The 21,556-nt window shown below is 40.2% G+C and overlaps 1 protein-coding gene across 1 annotated transcript in view; it reads right to left on the minus strand.

The window, feature by feature from the left end:
* Positions 1-1,544: 1,544 nt before the first annotated feature.
* Positions 1,545-21,556, minus strand: part of zmp:0000001082 (integrin alpha-D) — a 63,698-nt gene continuing 43,686 nt past the window's right edge. Inside the window, exons 15-32 of the mRNA XM_017684450.2 lie at positions 19,445-19,575; positions 18,921-19,075; positions 15,498-15,664; positions 15,117-15,239; positions 13,217-13,284; positions 12,993-13,134; positions 12,349-12,450; positions 11,751-11,830; positions 11,429-11,509; positions 9,566-9,644; positions 8,194-8,301; positions 8,059-8,100; positions 6,675-6,716; positions 5,859-5,984; positions 5,487-5,588; positions 5,376-5,405; positions 4,017-4,127; positions 1,545-2,003 (exon numbers count right to left, since the gene is read on the minus strand). Coding sequence (XP_017539939.1) covers positions 1,788-2,003; positions 4,017-4,127; positions 5,376-5,405; positions 5,487-5,588; positions 5,859-5,984; positions 6,675-6,716; positions 8,059-8,100; positions 8,194-8,301; positions 9,566-9,644; positions 11,429-11,509; positions 11,751-11,830; positions 12,349-12,450; positions 12,993-13,134; positions 13,217-13,284; positions 15,117-15,239; positions 15,498-15,664; positions 18,921-19,075; positions 19,445-19,575 — 1,905 coding nt within the window. The 3' untranslated portion in view covers positions 1,545-1,787. The remainder of the gene's footprint in view (positions 2,004-4,016; positions 4,128-5,375; positions 5,406-5,486; positions 5,589-5,858; positions 5,985-6,674; positions 6,717-8,058; positions 8,101-8,193; positions 8,302-9,565; positions 9,645-11,428; positions 11,510-11,750; positions 11,831-12,348; positions 12,451-12,992; positions 13,135-13,216; positions 13,285-15,116; positions 15,240-15,497; positions 15,665-18,920; positions 19,076-19,444; positions 19,576-21,556) is intronic.

The raw sequence follows: 21,556 nt of genomic DNA on the forward strand, positions 1-21,556 counted from the left end.
AATACCAAAGCTGTGAACTTAAGCAAGAATCCCTCCGTCCTCCTGAGCCTTCAGCCGGCTGGGGGGAACTCAAATAACCACAGAGACAGGTCTGTACTCAGAAGGCTTTTCCCGTTTATTGATCAGAATAGCAGAGTTTATATACATTGAGAAGAAAAGCTGAGGCCTCTGTATGACGCAAGCCCTAAGGCCTTATGTGTACCATAGTCATGAACCCAGGATTGTGTATTGATCAGGAGAATGCACTGACACTAGGATCTAACAATAATTAAGAGTAAAAGTATCAGTATAAGAAAGAGTAAAAGTATCGGTATAAGAAAGAGTAAAAGTATCGGTATAAGAAAGAGTAAAGGTATTGGTATAAGTGTTAGAACCGTTTGATGATGGTTTTAGGTTCTATGGTTCAACCTCAATACCAAAGCTGTGAACTTAAGCAAGAATCCCTCCGTCCTCCTGAGCCTTCAGCCGGCTGGGGGGAACTCAAATAACCACAGAGACAGGTCTGTACTCAGAAGGCTTTTCCCGTTTATTGATCAGAATAGCAGAGTTTATATACATTGAGAAGAAAAGCTGAGGCCTCTGTATGACGCAAGCCCTAAGGCCTTATGTGTACCATAGTCATGAACCCAGGATTGTGTATTGATCAGGAGAATGCACTGACACTAGGATCTAACAATAATTAAGAGTAAAAGTATCAGTATAAGTAAAAGTATCAGTAAGAATAAAAAAACAATAACAATATGAATAACAGTAATATGTGTACAATATAAAAAATTTCATATATTTGTTACATGCTGTACAAGAAATACAAACAAATAGTTTTAACACACTGTTACATAAAATGAATAAAAACACACCTGAAAAAAAAACATCTCTAATTCTGATTGGTTCACATAAGTGAGGAACATATCATCACTTGCCAATCAGCCGCTGTCTTACCAGACACCAATAAAATTCTAAAAAAGTGTAAATGTAAAATGAAAGTGACAGTAAAGAAGAATCCAGATCAATTTTTTTAATTAACTTTTTTTAATTAACTTTTTTAATGGTTTCTGTCAAATTTAAACAGGCTTGTTTCAGGAGTTTGATGATGGACAAAAGGTGAATTAAGCACATTCATTTCTACACTCACCAGCCACTCTATTGGGTTCAGTTGCTTGTTAACACAAATATCTAATCAGCCAATCACACGGCCACAGCTCACTGCATTTAGGCATGTAGAGGTGGTCAAGACAACTTGCTGAAGTGCAGACCGAGCATCAGAACGGGGAAGAAAGGGGATTTAAGGGGCTTTGAACGTGGCGTGGTTGTTGGTGCCAGACGGGCTGGTCTGAGTATTTCAGAAACTGCTGATCTGCTGGGATTTTCACACACAACCATCTCTAGGGTTCACAGAGAACGGTCCGAAAAAGAGGAAATATCCAGTGAGCGGTCAGTTGTGTGGACGAAAATGCCTTGTTGATGTGAGAGGTCAGAGGAGAATGGGCAGACTGGTTCCAGATGATAGAAACGCAACAGGAACTCAAATAACCAACCAACATCTCTGAGGAACGTTTTCAGCACCTTGTTGAAAGTCTGACATGAAGAATTAAAGCAGTTCTGAAGGCAAAAGGGGGTCCAGCCTTTTACTAGCAAGGTGTACCTAATAAAGTGGCCGGTGAGTGTAAATGAATCAAAGAGACACAAACATAGGCCTGCAAAGACATTAAAGAACCTGCAGAAGTTCCATCTATTCCAGGATGATTGTTTTAGCCTAAATGAAGGTTTGATCTGACAGCAAAGCCTCTTTACTCTCCACTTTCTCCTTTCACTGCTTCTGATGCTGGTGCTCCTCCGTTCTCAGAGCCGTTGCTGGAGAGGAGTTTATCGTCGGGTTTAGAAGACGTCTCTTCATTCTGACTATTACAATCATTGGGGTTCTTCTCTTTTTCTTCAAGCTGAGCTTCTCTGCCTGCACACTCTCCATCTTCTTCACCCGGACGCTTGCGCTTGAAGAACCCGCACTGCAGGAAGTGAGAGAGGAAAAGAGCTCTGTTTCAGGACTGTGTTCAATGTGGCCCTGTTGAGTGTCCACCCCTCCAAGCCATCCAGATGGGCGTTACATTACTGCATTAGTCAGGTGAAGTTTATTAGAGGAGTGAAGGTGTAAATGCGGACTTCAGCCCCCAGAAATCATTGATCACTGATTGACTTTCCTTTTCAAACACATTAAAATGCTGAATATTTTAAGACCAAAACATTTCATTTGCCGTGGTCAAACGGAGACGGATGTGGCAAAGCTACTCATTCTGCCACACACTGCTGACACAGCTTTGCTAGTGTCCGAGGATCCTAAAGGCTAAGACTGAGCCTCGGCAGAAATGTCTGATGGGACTAGACGTGATCCCAAAACGAGAACGTCTGGGGAGAACCGTAAAAAAATGTTGAGGGGAACAAAGATTATTAAACTGAGTGTGATATTCCTGAACCAATCCACCACCTGGTGAAGGGGGAACCTGCAGTAGGGGGCGGTGGTGTGCTCATCAGCATTGTTAAGTTAGCCCCCAGAAAACTCTCATAAAAGTCCCCCAGAAAACTCCAGCGCTGCTCCCCCGGCTCCCAGATTGGGCGCAGTTAGGCAGCAGAATGACAAATTTCCCTTGTAGGACCAATAAAGTGCATAACCTAACACAGAAATGAGTCCCGTGTCCTGAGAACACAGATCAGATAAACATTACCTCTTTCAGTTGAAACCAGGGAAGTCCTGAGAGATCACGAGTTATAATTTTATGGCTTGTTATCTCAGGATAACGAGTTAATTATGCCGTGAATTAAAAGGCAGCAAAGTTGTTATCTTGAGATCACAAGATAATTAACTTATCTCCAGATAAAAATCCAGAAATGTATCCAGACTCCCACAAAAGCCAGGTCTGTTAGCTTGGTTTGCGTGTGTTGATTGTACCCTTGTTAAAAGAGTCTCAGTACAGGAATTTGGGGGCGGGGTTTTGAGGGGCATGTCTTTGTTGGCTGCAGATTCCCAAGAACAAATGTTTAATAAGTTATTCCCAGACCTGGATTCTCACCATGAGCTCATGCTTGGCACGGTAAATGTGCAATGGCACTACAAAATGTTCTCATCCAGCAAATTACCCACAAACCCACTCCCATCCCCTCCTTCCCTTAACACTACAGATTTTTGCCCCAGTTTTAGCCACGTTTAGCAGTTGGGAGAGGAAGTTACTGCTTTTTTAGTTAATGGGTATCCAATGGACTTCCCGCTTGAATGCGTGACATTACAATGGAAAATCGCATGTTTGTATTAACCACCTTGTTACAGTAGAAACTGGGATTTTACAGCGTCCTCTGTCGGTGTAATAGTGTGCATAGTTCAGTGTTTCAGTTAGACTAGTAGTAGTAGTACTCGGGAGTTCCTCACACTTACCCAGCTAATACCTAGAACCTGGAGGACTGTTAAAGAGAGCGTTAACATAAATCGAGTGATTTAGAGGTTTTGCCTTCAGATCAAGTTTCAGACGAAGTGGATCAATCCAGAGAATCAAATCCAGAGTTCAGGGCAGGAGCGCAGTCGAGTGCCTGAATGAAACAAAACAGCTCCAAAAACAGTGACGATAACAGCAGCAGCGACAGCAACAGGCACAGGACGAGCCTTTCGCACTGAGATGTAGTCGCCGGACTGAAATTGGACTAAAAGTATCCAAGAACTTTAGTTTGAAGTCAGTAGCCGTGAGCTCAGACATCCTCGTGTGTCTGCAGGCAGTCAAACTACTTTGTCTTATTGTGGAAGCAAAATTCTGTCCATAGGCAACTCATTATGCTAAAGCAGCGGTGTGTGATTGGTCAGTCTGCATGTTAGTCAGACCTTCACTTCGTGCTACGGTAGGTGGGATTTGTCCACATTGGCCAACAAAACCCACTGAACTCTTTGGAGAAATGAAGGACTCTGGCTTGGGATAAGACAGTGAGACTAGCCAGAGAGTTAATCTTGGCTGATGGAGTGTGCTTTGATTGGCTCTTACCTTCCACAGCAGCACGAAGAAGATGATGAATAGGAGGAGCCCACCGCCTGCACCCGAGCCCACGATCATATGCATATCAGGAGGAATAATCAGCTCAGCCTTAACACTGGCCTGAGATCAGACACAGGAAAAACTTTCAGTATTTTGCTGTTTAGACCTTGATATTCTGAGACTGTAGTTTGTTAGATGGCATTAATTACCACATGTCTGATAGAAGATCGATAAATAGATTATTTAGATCTAGAGTATATCTGTCTGCTGTCCGGACAAAACCTTGCATCTCCAAACTAGTAACATTACAGGAGAAGAAAAACACGTACTGTACGTTGAGTGTAGGTCAATGTAACCAAACTTTTTTCCAAGTGGTTTTGGCCCGTTTCTTTTGGTCCCATTAGAATAGACAGGACAACAGGCATTATGTCAAAAACTGAAAAAGGCGATATTTATATATATCATGGATGCCCAATACAAAGTGTGTTAGACACTTAAATAAATAGAGAGCACTGGCTTTATGGCAGTCGTGGGCTGGAGGTTAGGGAACCAGCCTTGTGACCAGAAGGTCGCTGGTTCGATCCCCAGAGCTGACAGCACATGACTGAGGTGTCCTTGAGCAAGACACCTAACCCCCAACTGCTCCGCGGGCGCTGCGGATTGGGCTGCCCACTTCTCCAGAAAATGCAGAGGTGAAATTTCCCCATTTTGGGACTAATAAGGGTATTTTAATTCATTAAAATATAGTTTGGTTCAAGATAATAACTGAAAATTTGATACATTTGTAAATGACAGTCTGTTCTTTGCATTAGTATAAATGAATCATTTTGTTGTAGCTGTTACATTTCTTTTAAGGCATGAAGAGTATGCTGTATTGCAATATCAGCATTATTGAAATGCATAGCATACAACAAATACATGAATGCCAAAACAGCACTGTGATTTAAGTAATAAATGTCAAAACTGAAAACATCTGATGTGCTACTTCATGGAGACATTGTGAGTCAAAATTACTCCAGTGATCAAAAACTAATTATTTTCTGGATGTGCAGCAAGGCATAAAGTAGTAAACATGCATCTCTGTGTCAAGACGTATTCTGCCGGGGTAGTTTAGCCCACATTAAACCATAGAATACACTTTGGAAACCAGCATCAAAAGGTCAAAGGCCTTTTTGTACGTTTGTACCTTTTTCTATAGAATTCAGTTAAGGCCATTTCATTTTGAGTTAATCTATGAAACTAAAGAAAACCCAAGCCTGAAATTTAGGAAAATATCTGTTGGACACAAATGCATTATATCTTAAAAATGTTCATCAAACCTGAGATAATCAATCAGGACTTAAAGCAAAATGAAGGTGGATTTTGTACCTGTGCTTTGTGGTGTTTGCTGCCATCGTCCTGCAAAACAGGAAAGGAGGAAGTTATACAGGTGTAACAGGAGGTTAAAGCGCTGGGCTGCTGTCTGATAACGGCTCTCACCTGTGGGCCATTATCGATCTGATGGTAGAGTTTTTTGTCAAAGTCCAGCTTAGCAGAGCTCGAGAAGCTGTCCTCCAAACTAAACTTGCTGAAGTGAAATCTCTGTAGAGGAGAACGGTTTTAATTCTTTACATCAGATTTTATATCACAGCTTATTTTTGAGGCTCACACAGCCTGTTTGTTTTTACAGCTACATTTTCATCCAAAGTATTAAAATAAACAAACATGTTAATGCTTGTTCAGTTCAGCTCAATAAAATTTTTATAAATTGGGAAAAAATGACGTGACGGATTTCCTTCAATAAACCCAAAGAAACATTTTGGTGCAGAATTTGTGCGGAAAGTTGATTAAAACATATAAAATGTGTCTCACCTGTGTGAACTGCTTAGGGTTGAGGAAAGTGAGCTGGGCTTTCAGCTCAAACTTAACATGAGATTCTTTCTCCAGACAGAAGGACGGACACTCAAACTTCACACAGCTCTTCTGATTCAAACACAACTGGTGTAAATAAAAACAAACAAACACACAAAGAAAACAGGCTATTTTAGAATAAAAGAAGAAAATCTGAAGAAAAACTGAGCTTATTTAAAAGGAACATTAAACCTTTTCAGAATCTGGATGAAGCCTAGATGTGTGTACTGCAGCTCTTCCTTTCACCTGATGGTGGCAGCAGTGTTGTAAGATTACAGTGTAATGCTGCACACTGACTGACCTGCAGCTTCATTTACTGGCCCACATTTAGTCCAGACTGAGCCATAAAGCTCAAACTAACACTGAGAGTCGCAGATTTTGATGGACATTTGAACACTTTTTCTTCAAGAGCCGCAGCAAATGAGCCTCATATTTCAAAAGACTGTTTGATTTAATATCAACAGACATGAAACAAAGCATATACAGTACTGTATGAAAGTCTTTGGCACCCAAGATGCATTTTCAAAATCGATTTATTTGTGTAGTTTGTGTTTATTTGCTGAGAAAAGTGTTAATATTTAAATAAACAAATTTTTTTGAATATTAATTGATAATGATTATATATATATATATATATATATATATATATATATATATATATATATATATATATATATATATATATATTTAGCTTTTTGTTACCACATATAAACAAACAATAGACAGATATGCTTATTTGTTTTCACACAATGTTAATAAACCAAAGGCAAGGCTTACAGCAGGGTCAGTTTCCTCTGTGAGATTACAGGCCATCGGGTTCTGTAAACAAAAAGTTTAGTATAACAGATTATTTGTGAACATGTGAGTCATTCACACAGAGAACGGTAAGAACAATTAAAAAACCTTTCATTTCTGAGACAATCTGTGTGTCATCAACAGACCTGTGCTTTGTTTTTTCAGACTACAAACGACATCATAAAAGGTGTCCCTCAGGGTTCAATTCTGGAGCCAAATTTTATTTGCACTATTAAGGAAACATAGTTGACCTTATTCCTCAAAGTTACACAAACAGAACACAGATTTGACTGCCTTTAATGAGAAACAAACTAAACTGTCTGATTCACGAAAAACAACATGAACACAAGCGGATGCAAATGATGAATCAGTTTCAGTGTGTGAGATCAATATGTGTAGGTCAGCAGCTTGTGAATCAATGACAATGGATGCTATTCGTATTGGTACACTCTATTTTACACACACTATTTCCAGACATGAGTTTGATCATACAGACATGCTAAAGATTAAATAATTAATCACAATTTGACCATTCTGATGAATAAAGGCCAATCTGTGCAATCTGGATATTTTATGATGACTCTTCATGCAGAAAACACTGTTCTGTATACATGAGATTCTTAGCTGTTCCAGATTGCATCTGTCTGATTTGTACTTGAAAGTAAAAGGTAGCGAGCCTGGAGTGAACTGTTTAGAATATACTGCTTATGTATGATGAGGCTGTGGTGAAAAAGGTGTCCCTCAGGGTTCAATTCTGGAGCCAAATTTTATTTGCACTATTAAGGAAACATAGTGGCCCTTATTCCTCAAAGTTGCACAAACAGAACGCAGATTTGACTGCCTTTAATGGGAAACAAACTAATCTGTCTGATTTGTACTTGAAAGTAAAAGGTAGCGAGCCTGGAGTGAACTGTTTAGAATATACTGCTTATGTATGATGAGGCTGTGGTGAAAAACAGCTGGTTAATAAAGCTCCACAAGCTCTCTGAAAGCTGCCTCTCCTTGAATAGTGCTAATGCTACAATATTAATGATTTTTTGATGATGTTTAACACCGTGGCTAAAAAGGCTTTAATCTGAACTTCTTTATACCAAAGTTTTGTCTTTTTATTTATGAATCTTTCCAGACGTCTGCTTCAGAAATGTCTAGTTTTTTGTCATTTCAACAACATAATGCAACAAAATGTGATTTGCATTAGAAACTCTTGATGTTGGATAATGTCATACACATTTAATGAGTGAATGCGATTAGTTGCGTTCTGCAAATATAAATGCAATGAATGGCATTTCAATGAAAGGAAAAAGTTAAAGAACAGACAGACAGTGTTTGTTCATTTTCACAGAATGTTAATAAAGGCATATCTTACAGCAGAGTCGTTTTTCTTTCTGAAGCTGCAGTCTGTCGGGTTCTGTAAAGACAGATTTTTAATGATAAATACGTGAATCATTTACACAGAGAAGGGAAATCTAATGAATGAATGAATGAATAAAAGAATGAACACCTCTGGTTTAGTGATGCTGTGGTTTCTTAGGATGAAGTTCTCCCCTATCTTAGATGGCATCATGAACTTTACTGAAACAGGAAGACTTTTCACTCCGTTATTAATCACCTGTTAATGGATGCATATATACAAATGTAATATATACACATACATAATACATCTCTTTGATCTATTTCACAGATTCTACTGTCAACTTTATGGGAATCTGTAATTGGGTAGAGATACATTTAAATACATCTGTAGTGGGGGAGTTATCTGTAGAGGGATAACTTTGTAGTAGTTGGGGGTATTTGTAGAGGGATCTATAGTGGGGTAGGACAACTTTGTAGTAGCTGGGGTTATTTGTAGAGGGATCTGTAGTAGGGTAGGGATAACTTTGTAGTAGCTGGGGGTATTTGTAGAGGGATCTGTAGTGGGGTAGCGATAACTTTGTAGTAGCTGGGGGTATTTGTAGAGGAATTTGTAGTGGAGTAGGGGTAACTAGGGATCTGTAGGAGGGGTAAGAGGGATCTGTAGTAAGGTGAAGGATGAGGGTAACTTTGGGAGGTAGGGGTAACTTTGTAGTAGTTGTGGATATCTGTAGCACGATCTGTAGTGGAATGACAGAAACTCTGTGGGGTAAAAACTTGGGGGTATCTGCAGAGGGATTTGAAGTTGGGTGAAGGTAACTTCAAGGGATCTGTAGTAGGGTAGGGTGAACTGTGTAATAGCTGGGAGGTATCTTTACAATGATCTGTAATGGGGTGAAGGTAAATTTGAGGAATCTGTAGCAAGGTGAAGGTAACTTTGGGGGATCTGTATTGGTGTGTGGTAACTTTGTAGTTGTTGAGGGGTAACTTTGAGGAATCTATAGTGGGCTGAAGGTAACTTTAAGGAATCTGTAGTGGAGTAGGGGTAACTTTTAGTAGTGGGTCTGATATGTAGTGGGAACTGTAGTGAGATGAATTTTAATTTGAGAGATCTTTAGTAAGCTAGCGTTAACTGAGTGATTGGTAGTGAGGTGGGGTATGGTGATTTTAAGAAGGTACGTCTGTAATTGGAGATGTATCTGTAGAGTAACCTGTAACGTGGTAGGGGTAACTTTAGAGGGGTCTGTAGTTGGTGGGGTGTTTGTAGATGAATCTGTAGTGGGATGGAGATAACTTTCAGGGAACTGTAATATATCTTTAGAGGAGACTATAGTGTATCAGTAAAGGGATTAGTAGTAGGGTTGGGGAAACTTCAGATGGGTTTGTAATTGAGAATGTGTATTTAGAGGGATCAGTAATGGAGGGATCAGTAGTGGGGCTAGGGTAACTTTAAAGGAGTCTGTGGTGGGTTGGGACACCTAGAAGAAACGAAGGGCCATGCATTGTATTTAGAAGCCACTCACCTCATAGACAATGTCAACAGGCTTTGGGCCTTTGTCATCCAAAGAGATATTCAGATAGGTTACAGAATGATCAGAATCTCTGAAATAGAGGAATGAAGAGTTACAGCGCTGCAGTGGCCAAAACAAAATACAGAACTACTGCCCAAATTTTGCATCACTTTGCTGGCAGTTCAGGAGCTGGCCTAACTCTTTGGATAGAAAGACTTCCAGATAATTTTGTATGAGATTATGCCTTATCTAAGATTGGATGGACAATTGACATTGGGAATAGGTGTGGCAATATGCGGTCTCTATACAAAAAAATGAATATCCAATAAATATGAGTTTCTCATATGATGCTATCAAATCACAGTTAAAATGATAAACAGGAAATAGTGCTGCTCTGTAGAATCCAATACAAAGTGTGTAAGAGGTGTTATGCTTGTGAATATCCAGCAGGTGGCAGTAGAATATTATGCAGTAGAATAAATAACAAGACTACTCCTGATCACACACTGATCATATGGTCATTACAATGTCACACATTTGCCAGTTATTTTAATACATTCACATAACTGGACTGCCACTCACACAAATATCTTTATATTATTGAAGGTACTACCACTGTATTGTGCTCACGAAGGAAAGACAAATCTAAGTAGGACTTCAGGACCTGCGCACTATAAACTGAGTGTTAAGTCATTTTAGACGGTAGACATATCGCTCATTTCCAAGTAGCAGGGGAGCAGTCCAAGGAGCAGGGCGTGAACCCAAGGCATGGGCAACTATGAACAAATTAACTAAGTATTAGGTAATGTTATACACCTCTTCTTCACTCATCATTTACTGTAGTTTATCCCACATTACAGAGATAGACGTGTTCTCAATGGGGTTACTGAAACACTGACAATGAAGAGCAATGCAACCACTAAGCCCTCTAGTCATAAGAGAGGCCTAGCTCAGTGCTCAGTGGCTGTGGCCATTGGAACCTGCTATAGTTGTTGAGCTGGTGGTACCATGGAGCAATTGGTCTCCTTTCCATTTTCCTTCCCCTCTTTCTTCAAGTTACCACAGCCCACTTAAAGTGAAACAGTGTCTGGACAGTGGAGAACCGGGATATTTTTGGGGGATTTTAGGGTTTTATGTATCTGCACTTTTACAAACTTCTTTTGATCCAGCAGTGGTAAAAAGATTACCGATTGTCCTCAAACATAAGGGCCAGAGGCATTGAGTACAGATGGTGGCTATTCCTCACCTGGGATATAGATTGTCTGGCTTTCCTTCAGTTAGCTTTTTTAATGCACCTGGCTGGGTCCTGACAAATGTGGCCTGAACTAGGGGTTACAGTTCCTTATACGTTGCCCTTTTGTGACACATGGGGGAGGTCAGAGGAGTCAGCTGAGAGAAATGAGAACCAAGGATTTAACTTACTGGAAACCCACTTCCTCCTCCCTTGGTTTCAGTCACAAATACTGTGATATTTCAAGGAACACAAACTACTGTTTGGGCCAGGGACACACAGACTTTTCATTATCTTTCCTTATTTATGTCTTGCTGACAAACTCAGTCTGAGGCAGTCCAAACCGAGAGTGGGAAAACGTCAAATATTGCACCGCCTTAAGAAATGCAGAGTGGCGGTCTCTGTTACAATGGTCATGGAAGAGAGAGATATGTTAGGATTGGAATATCCTAAAAATGCAAGCAGCCAGTCTCTAGTCTCCTGACTCCAGTCGGTTTTGGCGATTAGTCATGCTAGAGGCAGATGTTGCCCGGTTTCAAGCTCAAATATTGATTTCACAAAACACCACATTGAGACCCTTCCTGCAGTGTTCGTAGGCAGTCAAGAGATTTGGGTTCATGCCTCTGGAAAGAAATTTTACTCACAATTTGATGGCTACGTCTACAGCGAACTGAACTGGCAGAGTTTTCGTCACTGTTCCGTTAGTTTGGTTACCATTGTTACTGCTGTAAACACATAAAAAGAATAAAACTCATTCACACAGAACTTAAAGCAGAGCAGTACATCATTAAACTGCAGTTTGGAAGGCTCCTTCACTTACATTTACTAATGTTTTCCATTGCAAGCTTTAATTACATGTCTTTTGATGCATTAAATAACCTATTATACAACAGCCTGAAGAAGCCTATTATAACCTATTATACAACAGCCTGAGGAGCCTGAGAATGATCCTCTGAGCTTAATTACCTGCTGGCCACAAGAGTCATCTCCATCATGTCACTCCACCTGTAGGATCCAGAGATACGAAACGTAGCCTGGAATAATGCCTACAACATGCAATGGATAATCATTATCATACCATACACCTGAGAAATGCTGCCGTTGAGGTTAAACAAGCAAATCTTTGTTCTGTGTTTCAACTTTTGGGAGATTATATATGTGCAAATGTGACAATATATAGGCGTATACCTCACTAAACATAACAGTTTTATATATTTCCAATAGTTTCCATTATCAGCAACCCTAGCTCTGGAGGACTACCTTCCTGTTAGGACCTGTATTAACCACAGTCTACCAAACCTACTTCAGCTAATTCATGTCTTCAGAAGTTCCTGATTGGCTGAATCAGATACATTAGTGTCTTGTAAAGGGTAGGGGCAGAATATTCGATACCAACCTTTGCAGGAAAGCAGAATTTGAAAAGGAGAGTTGGTGACCACTGGTATTGTGCTATTCAAAATATTTATGTAGAATTTTAAACACTAGGTATCAATCGATATCTCTAAAGATTGCATTACATGTTTGAAAACCTCAGGTTGTCATAAATATAGTGTATCTCTCTTACGCTGGTGCCTTTGCGGTACACGGGTAAACTGATGCTGCAGGTTGTTTTATCCAGAGCACCATCATCTCGATCTCCACAACTGCTCAGAGTCCTCCTGCTGGCCTGGAAGAGACATTATAGGTATGGTTTCCCAACACAACAGTTAACTCTCTCAGGAGCATCACACTGTGTACAGCATAGTTTCAAAGTGCTAGCTCAAATATAGTAAATTCACTGATGCCACAGCCATCCAACATCCATCCAGGTGTCCAAGAGGGCCTATTTGGGCTAGCTCTCACTCCCCTGTGACCTTGTTAGGTGATGTAACAGAATTGGCCATCAGCATTCTCCTGTGTTGAGCTGTCCAGTGATATTGGCTTGCTTCAATTTTCTTGGAATAAGCACATGCTAGCCTTTGTCATCACAGCTTAATACCATTGTGTGATAGAGTAAGAGCTATCTAATGTGTGGCATTTATTATAACTGAACTGGGAAGAAATAGAAAAAAAGGTGTATATTGTGGATCAGCCATGCTATGTACTGTTCCATCATCAAAGGCACTAAGTGTAGGTTGCTATTATTCTCTGGGGTCAGTAGCAGTAGCAGAGTAGTTTCACTGGGACTGTTGGCTTTGCATTAATGATTCCAAACAGGATTAGCTGTACCTTAATAGTGTCAAACTTGGAGAGCGACAGGCCCTCTGGGTAGCGAAGCTCCACACTGGTGTTGAAGGAATCATCTCCTTTATTCAGCAGAGAAACAGTGATGATGAAATATGACTGATCCACCACCAGCAAAGTCTTGTTCCTGAAAGTGAACAATAAACAGAGTTTCACACATTCCATCTTCAGATCCACCTGTGTGTGTTTGGGTCTGATGAGATTCTTACAAGAAGTTAAAGTCCAGCTGTAGATCTGCCACACAGCTCACATTCCCACAGTTTCTTTGGAAGGGAATCTGGAAGCACAGGAGTGAATGGGTCAAACAGAGGCCAGAAAGTGACACAGATACATGCTCCCACCATTAGGGGTGGAAAAGGCCTCGCTTTTATTGCTGATTCAACAAGATTGATAATTACTCACTACAACTCAGCTAGTTACAGTGGGGAAAAAAGTATTTAGTCAGTCACCAATTGTGCAAGTTCTCCCACTTAAAAAGATGAGAGAGGCCTGTAATTGACATCATAGGTAGACCTCAAAAAATTCAGAAAATCACATTCTCTGATTTTTAAAGAATTTATTTGCAAATAATGGTGGAAAATAAATATTTGGTCACCTACAAACAAGCAAGATTTCTGGCTCTCACAGACCTGTAACTTCTTCTTTAAGAGGCTCCTCTGTCCTCCACTCATTACCTGTATTAATGGAACCTGTTTGACCTCGTTTTCTGTATAAAAGTCACCTGCCCACAACCTCAAACAGTCACACTCCAAACTCCACTATGGTGAAGACCAAAGAGCTGTTGAAGGACACCAGAAACAAGATTGTAGACCTGCACCAGGCTGGGAAGACTGAATCTGCAATAGGCAAGCAGCTTGGTGTGAAGAAATCTACTGTGGCAATAATCAGAAAATGGAAGACCTACAAGACCTACCTCCCTCGATCAGGGGCTCCACGCAAGATCTCAGCCTGTGGGGTCAAAATGATCACAAGAACGGTGAGCAGAAATCCCAGAACCACACCTGGGACCTAGTGAATGACCTGCAGAAAGCTGGGACCAACGTTACAAAGGCTACTGTCAGTAACACACGACACCGCCAGGGACTCAGATCCTGCAGTCCCAGACGTGCCCCCTGCTTAAGCCAGTACATATCCAGGCGCGTCTGAAGTTTGCAAGAGAGCATTTGGATGTTCCGGAAGAGCATTGGGAGAATGTCATATGGTCAGATGAAACCAAAGTAGAACTGTTTGGTACAAACACAACTCGTCGTGTTTGGAGGAGAGGGAATGCTGAGTTGCATCCAAAGATCACCACACCAACTGTGAAGCATGGGGGTGGCAACATCATGCTTTGGGACTGTTTCTCTGCAAAGGGACCAGGATGACTGGTCCGTGTACATGAAAGAATGAATGGGGCCATGTACTGTGAGATTTTGAGTGCAAACCTCCTTCCATCAGCAAGGGCATTGAAGATGAAACGTGGCTGGGTCTTTCAGCATGACAATGATCCCAAGCACACTGCCAGGGCAACAAAGGAGTGGCTTCGTAAGAAGCATTTCAAGGTCCTGGAGTGGCCTAGCCAGTCTCCAGATCTCAACCCCACAGAAAACCTTTGGAGGGAGTTGAAAGTCTGTGTTGCCCGCCGACAGCCACAAAACATCACTGCTCTGCATGGAGGAATGGGCCAACATACCAGCAGCGGTGTGTGTCAACCTTGTAAAGACTTACAGAAAACGTTTGACCTCTGTCATTGCCAACAAAGGATATATAACAAAGTATTGAGAAGAACTTTTGTTATTGACCAAATACTTATTTTCCACCATAATTTGCTTTAATTTAAAAACAGTACATAACTAGGGATGCACTTGAATCAGTAACTCAATAAAGCCACTTTCGTTTGAATGCTTGAATATTTACAGTAGGTTTATAGTAAGAGTTTGATCTTGGAGGTGTGGTACACTCTGAGGACTCACTAGAGTCCTTGCCACTTTGTTCTATCCACACTTTTGATGACCCCAACAGGGCGAAACCGCAGCGGAAGGAGGGCTGATTGCACAATGGTGGCTCTGGACCAGGTGAAACTTCATCATCTACAGTCTGAGACTTGATTGACATTGAAATATGGCTCACCTCCACATTAGCAGTTGTTCTGCTGTCAATGTTAAGGATAGCATTGGAGCTGCTTGGCTGCTGCTCAGCCTGGGAGAAGTTCAACCGGATCAACACAGGAGACACTGTGTCCTTCACACAGCTCTGAAACAGGAAGACAATTTGACTAGTAGATCATGACGGAGAGATTACATCAGCAGTGTTTATGTAAACAGTGTGGTTAGATCAGGAGTTCCAACCCTGATCCTGGAGTTAAAGGAGAATTTAGCTAAAACTCTGCTCTGATGAATCCAGGTCTACGGAAACATTTTAGGTAACAGATTAGGATGAGGTTTTAAAACGGATGGTAGACCTTGAGAATCAGGGTTGGGACTTTCTGAGTTAGATGACAGAGTCACATACTGGCATGTAGACAGTGTGGTTGAAGCAGGAATAAGGTGAGTCCAGTAGCACAGAACTTAGGAGACTTCTGGATGTTTTATCTTTCTTGATGAAAAATGCTCTACTCCATTGTCTCACAGGGTCTGCTCTGACCTCGTAAGACACGTTCAGACCCCTGCTCACTGCCCCTAAGAGAAACAGAAAAAGGTTAAGTTCATGATTAAAATGAACTTTTAATGAAGAAATGTTGTTCCTGAGGCTGGTTGCACCAACAGGACACAAGCTGAATTTTAACATAAAAGTACCTTTCATGCTACGCTGTGAGCATGCAGTGTATTTTAGCCTAGCCTTTTCAGCCTTTCTAAGCTGTTATCATCACTTTAAATAAGTAAACTGTTTGTTTGTCAGAGCGCTGCTGCGCATTGTGCCAGGTAGAAACTTTCTCAGCTGCTTGTTAAGTCCCTGGCACACTTCTGTGGATGAACAGTAGAGGAGCACAAATTAACAACAGACCTGTATGTTGTGATAGAAGGTCAGTCATTGTGAGCTTCTGGCCACATTACCACATTTCCTAGACATGGTCTCCCACCAAAATTCAGAGAGATTGGTCAGCGTTTTAAAGAGATCTGAGCCAAAGAGTGTTGCCACTGCATGTTAGTCATTTCTTTCAAGATAATTTTCTTTGATTACTGAGCTGTTTGGGTAAATCACAAAACCTTATATTACTTTAATCACCATCTAGTTCCCTATGAATCTGCACAATTTTGAAGCAGTTGACAAGCTCACAGCAAGTGCAGCTGGGCTTCAGTCCGGCCTCCACACTGCGAGGTTAGTTCTTACACAGCGTTACAGCACAGACACCTTCAGTACATACAGACTGATAAAGGACATTGAGTCTTTTAGTTCCAGTTTACACAGATTTTAAACTGAAACAGAGAAATGTCTGAAAACAGGGACTTTCTGCTTTATTAGTGTCTTTCAGGTGTGAGTATTTTGGTTTTAAATGAGTTTCTTAATGAAATTGACTTTATCAGCAGGTAAAGCTGTCATTACTCAGAAGCAGTGTTCATACTTTACTGATGTGTGACGTTTTGATTCGCTGTCCTTCACTGGACAAACAATAAATCTGTTAGTGGCTGTATTTACATGCAAAGATTTGTGCCAATCTGATTGACTGATGGACAGATTCAGACTGAGGTGTTTATATGCTCACTCTATTCAACAATCTGATGAAAATCTTCGTTTACATGCTCACTACAAGTAATCCAATACAAAATGACGTGCATGCGTGGAGTAGCGCTTAGAGTAGACGTTACCATGACAGCAAACATCACGTGAGGTCCAGTCGGCGTGAGATGAGATTCCAGTTGGCGCATTTATGTTTTTAACTGCTTTAAACTGACGTCAGACTCAGAAAAATGTCCTTTACATGTACTTATAAAGGAAGCGGTGAGAGGAAGACGTCGTGCTCTAAGACACATAAGTTGGAACATCCGTCGCATCGCCGTCTTTTAAAGATCAGAGCATGAACTTCGTCTCCTCTGCAGTCCAGTTTCTGCTCCAGCGTGTTGAACGGTATAAACTCTCACGGTAACACGATGCACAAGCAGAACGGACTTAAACTTTCCGATAGGGAACGTAATCGGATACAGGCATTTACACGGATATTATTCTTCTATTTACCAGATTATTTACAGGATTACTCACCTCGATCAATCAGATAGAAATTGTATTCCGAATGGCATCAATCAGACTAGACTATTCTGACTGAGGTGTTTACATAGACGTATTCTATTCCGATTGATCTATTAGTCAGATTATTAATGGATTATCAGGATGCATGTAAACATGGCTATTGTTTGACACACAGACTCAGTGTTCATATATAATCTGATGTGTGTGTCTATCAGTTGGTCTGTCTGTCTGTCCCTGATTGATCAGACTTACTGACCCTCTGTCTGTTAGAGGGAACCCACCTAAGGGCTAAACTGGAACACTGCACTTCCCTCATTTTGGGTGGAATTGTACTTCAACAGTAAATGCTAGATAGTTGAAAGATTCAGTTTTACCAGTGATGTTTATGTTGCTTGTATAAAAATGAAAAAAAAAAAAACACAATGTGTTAGGTTGTGCCCAGCTCTCCCCTGCATACATTTTTGGAATGTCACTGTTGAAAAAAGATGAGAAACGCTGTTCTTTTAAATACAGTTCTCCTGAACCAGCTCATGTTGATTGTTCTATTTAAGCTGTTAAGCTCTTTATCAATCACTGTGACTTTAAGCAGAAGCAATAACTTGATCAATATGCAAGTTTCGATCTTGGTGAAATCACCTCTGCTTTTGCCAGTAGCAGGTATTCACACACAGTAGTCTTGTTTAGTCACCACCATGGTTATATAGATTTTTACTTCAATGTTCACAGCTAAGATCTGCCTTAGTTGGCATAAAGATGTGATGCCACCACATAAGGGGACCTGTGGAACACCTATGTCTAATGACTAACACTAACATAGGTTTCAGGTAGTGTTAGGTTACCCCACAGAAAATTCCTTGATTTCCTTTATGTCTTCTCACTGGGATGTTCTGATAGGAGTTGTGGCCTTATCCTATTTATGGTATTTTTATTATGTTTCGTTTTCCATCATTTTTGTTTGGGAAATGTTTCCCCAAAGGTGGGGGGGGGGGGGTTGTGGGGGGGGGGTGTGGGGGGGCTCTTATTTTGAATTTAAACCTTGGTTTGGGAACAGGAAAGTGAAGTGGGGCAGCCATTTCATGGAGGGTCAAGGTTGGGGAATAGTGGCCTGGTGGATTGTTGCTAATCAAGCCATAAAAATCTTTAACTCCTTATTCTACTCATCTTTGTCCTTGATGATTGGATCCCCCTCTAACTGTGGAGATACCTTAAGGAACTGGGTGAGCTCATTCCTGTGTTTCTTTGCCTTGCTGGACCCTGTTTTGATTTTTGGGTATTTTGTTTGCTTGGACTATGGTTGCTGTTTGATTATTTTTTTTTATTGGATTCGCTAGACCTCTGGACATTCTCTGGATTACCTTACTCCACCCAATGGACATAGCAGATCATATATTTAACTGTTTTTCCGCATTTCTTTTTACTTTGTTGCTGTTGTTGTTAGGGTGTTGTCTGAGTGTGTTGTGTGTTCTGGGGAATATTAAGTAAAACTCATGCTAGCTCTGTGGGATTCTGGTGCTCATGTTTTTTTCTCATCAAATTAGTGTTCGGATTTTATTAGTAACTGCTGAGTTTGGTCAGATTGTTACAAAGTCCTCTCTTACATTTTATCTATGACCAAATTAGCTGTTAAGACCATCTCAGACCTGTTGGTGCAGCCGGCCCCTGGTGAGCATTATTTGTCTATTGTTCTGTGTACTAAGTGATCGTATTTGTGCTTTTGGCACTATTTAGCTGCAGTCAGGGTTAGCATACCCGTGCTTTGGGTTTTCTCTTCCACACTGAAGCAGGCGCTGAGGGTAACAGCCTCTATTGGGTCATCAATTTGGGCCAGGCAGTCAAAGTTGTCGAGGCTGATTTCAGAGGGGGAGAATTTGAGGTGGGCAGAAACAGACAGAACAGGTCGAGCCCTGAAAGAACCAGACACATCACAGGTATCACTAACTGAGCTACAGAAAGTCTTCACAGGAACACATCAGAGACACAGTTTACACAAAAACAATTGCCTCCTCAACGTGAGGCAAGATTGAGGCAAAATAAAAGTATTTATTTATGTGTTCTTCACACATAAATACACTTTACACTTTATGTAACTTCAGCAAACATTTTTAATTCTACATTGTTTTTCCACAAATTATTGTATTCAAAGATACACAACCATCTGCTGGCTCAGATAAGCGGCCTGTTTATTTAACCGTGTTAAGGTGATGTAGTTGGATCAGTTGGTTGTTTCTTAATAAGTAAAATATTTAATTATTTTTCTGCTTAGTTGTTCTTACTTTAGCAGCATCACCGTCCCTCGTGCTCCCACCGCAATATCTGTAAGTCCATCTCCTTCCATGTCCATGACACCATCAATCGCCACACCAAACTGCTGCAGATTCTCAGAAATCGTCCGAGCCAGGATTCGCTACAAATGCAAACAGTTTTACTGACACATGCATCAGTAATCATCAGAAGTGTATCAGCTAATCTATCTTCTTAACTGCCCTTTGACCTGCATCCTTCTCCTTTTTCCTTTACTATCAACATATGAACATGCAAATGAAGCTGGACTCATTCTGTGCAAAGTGCTCTCCAAATTAATTTTAGTTTCCAGTCATTTCAAATTACCTCTCATAGTCTTTAAAGAGATCATTCCATATTGCAGAAACTGAGATACCAGTTATCTTGACTTGCCCTCAAGATCAATACAGTCTTAGACTGTGGTAGCATAGCCTGTGGTAGTCTGGTAGTTTATATCAGCCTTGGCTTCCTGCCACACATTCCACCACTTAATGCCAATGATAGAGATGACCTGGAATACTCCAAAGCATCATGAGTTTCTTTTGCCTTCTCTCATTCTCCTTGATGAATCAACTGGAGTGGTAGCATCTGTTGTTTCCCTCATGCCAAGAAAAAGTGCTTCACAATTCACCCACCTCAATCCACTATCATGCTTCAGACCTTCAACAAATTTTCTTTGACACACAACACTGAAGATTTTCTGATACTGAACCCCTCTCCACTTCTTAGGCAAAATTACTAGGTATCTTATACCATCAAGCCCTCAGGAGCAACAACTGCAATCAACTGTAGCATGCCAGCATGTACAAAGAGAAAAGCAAAGGCCCTAAGACTGAACTTTGGGGGACTTCACAAGAAATGGCATGTCTTTTTGATGAATGATTTCCAAGTGACACCATGAACTGTCTATTACTTAAATATGATTTAAACCATTCTAAAACTGTGACAGAGAGGCAGACTCAGCATTCAAGATGCTGGAGTAAAATATTGTGGTCAACAGTATCAAAGGCTGCACTAAGATCTAATAAAACAAAAACAAAGATTTTGCACATCAGTGCTGAGCCTGAGGTCATTCATAACATGAATCAATGCTGTGTCTGTACTATGGTTGAAACGAAAACCTGACTGTTTGATATAAGATGTGCATTTATTTGTTTGAAAACAACTTTTTCTAAGACTTTTCTAATTCTGAAGTAACACAGTAAAACAAGATCAAACCTACTTAGCTCTGATTAGATAGCAAGTCAGCTAACTGTGTCTCTACATTAGTGTTGAGTCCGTTGTGTTAGTTTGTGCTTAACAGAAATGTCAGTGTTATCATGAGTCCTTTGCAATTATACTGTTAAATGTGAGTTTATTTAAGTAAACAGAATACTAAAATGTTTATTATTTGATATGCACAAATTTCTATGTAGTTATACTATTACTAACACTAATACTACAGTAATAAAAAAAACATCCTCATCACCATCAGTAGTATTAGTGGGTTATGGTGATAGAAGACTTGCTAATGTGCATTGACCACAATGCACTTAAATGAGTGCATATTTAAAGTACTTGGATGAAAAATAAAGAATGTTTTTTTAGGAGAAGACCGCCTGATACTTGGCCTTTTTGTATAATGTCTGTTTTATTTTATTGCTTCAGAATTATAAGCATGTTAGTGTTTTATTAAACCTAAAACTGCTGCTGATGTTCTGTTATGAGTGCATTCTAGTGAACTTCAGTAGTAATGACAGATTTTGATTTAATTTTGTTTGGGTGTAATATTTTTCAGTGACATAGACATCTAACTCAGAGATGTTTCACATTTGGACTGTTTATGAATAAAAAAGGACTCAATTTATTTACTCTTACTTTATTACTTAATTTGTTTATTAATATTTTTTGTACTGCAGTACATCATTCGTTCAGGGGATTTGACTTTTTAATGAATATCACTTTATAATGCTGGTCCTGATTATCATTAACTCCTACTTCATTAATGGTGAGTTACCATGTATTCCACTTTATAATATTTTTCCAGATCATCATTAACTCATAGTTCATTATTAGTGAGTTACCATGTGTTCCACTTTATAATATTTTTCCAGATCATCATTAAC

This window comes from Pygocentrus nattereri, chromosome 12 (assembly GCF_015220715.1).
Source record: "Pygocentrus nattereri isolate fPygNat1 chromosome 12, fPygNat1.pri, whole genome shotgun sequence".
In the NCBI taxonomy this organism is placed as follows: Eukaryota; Metazoa; Chordata; class Actinopteri; order Characiformes; family Serrasalmidae; genus Pygocentrus; species Pygocentrus nattereri.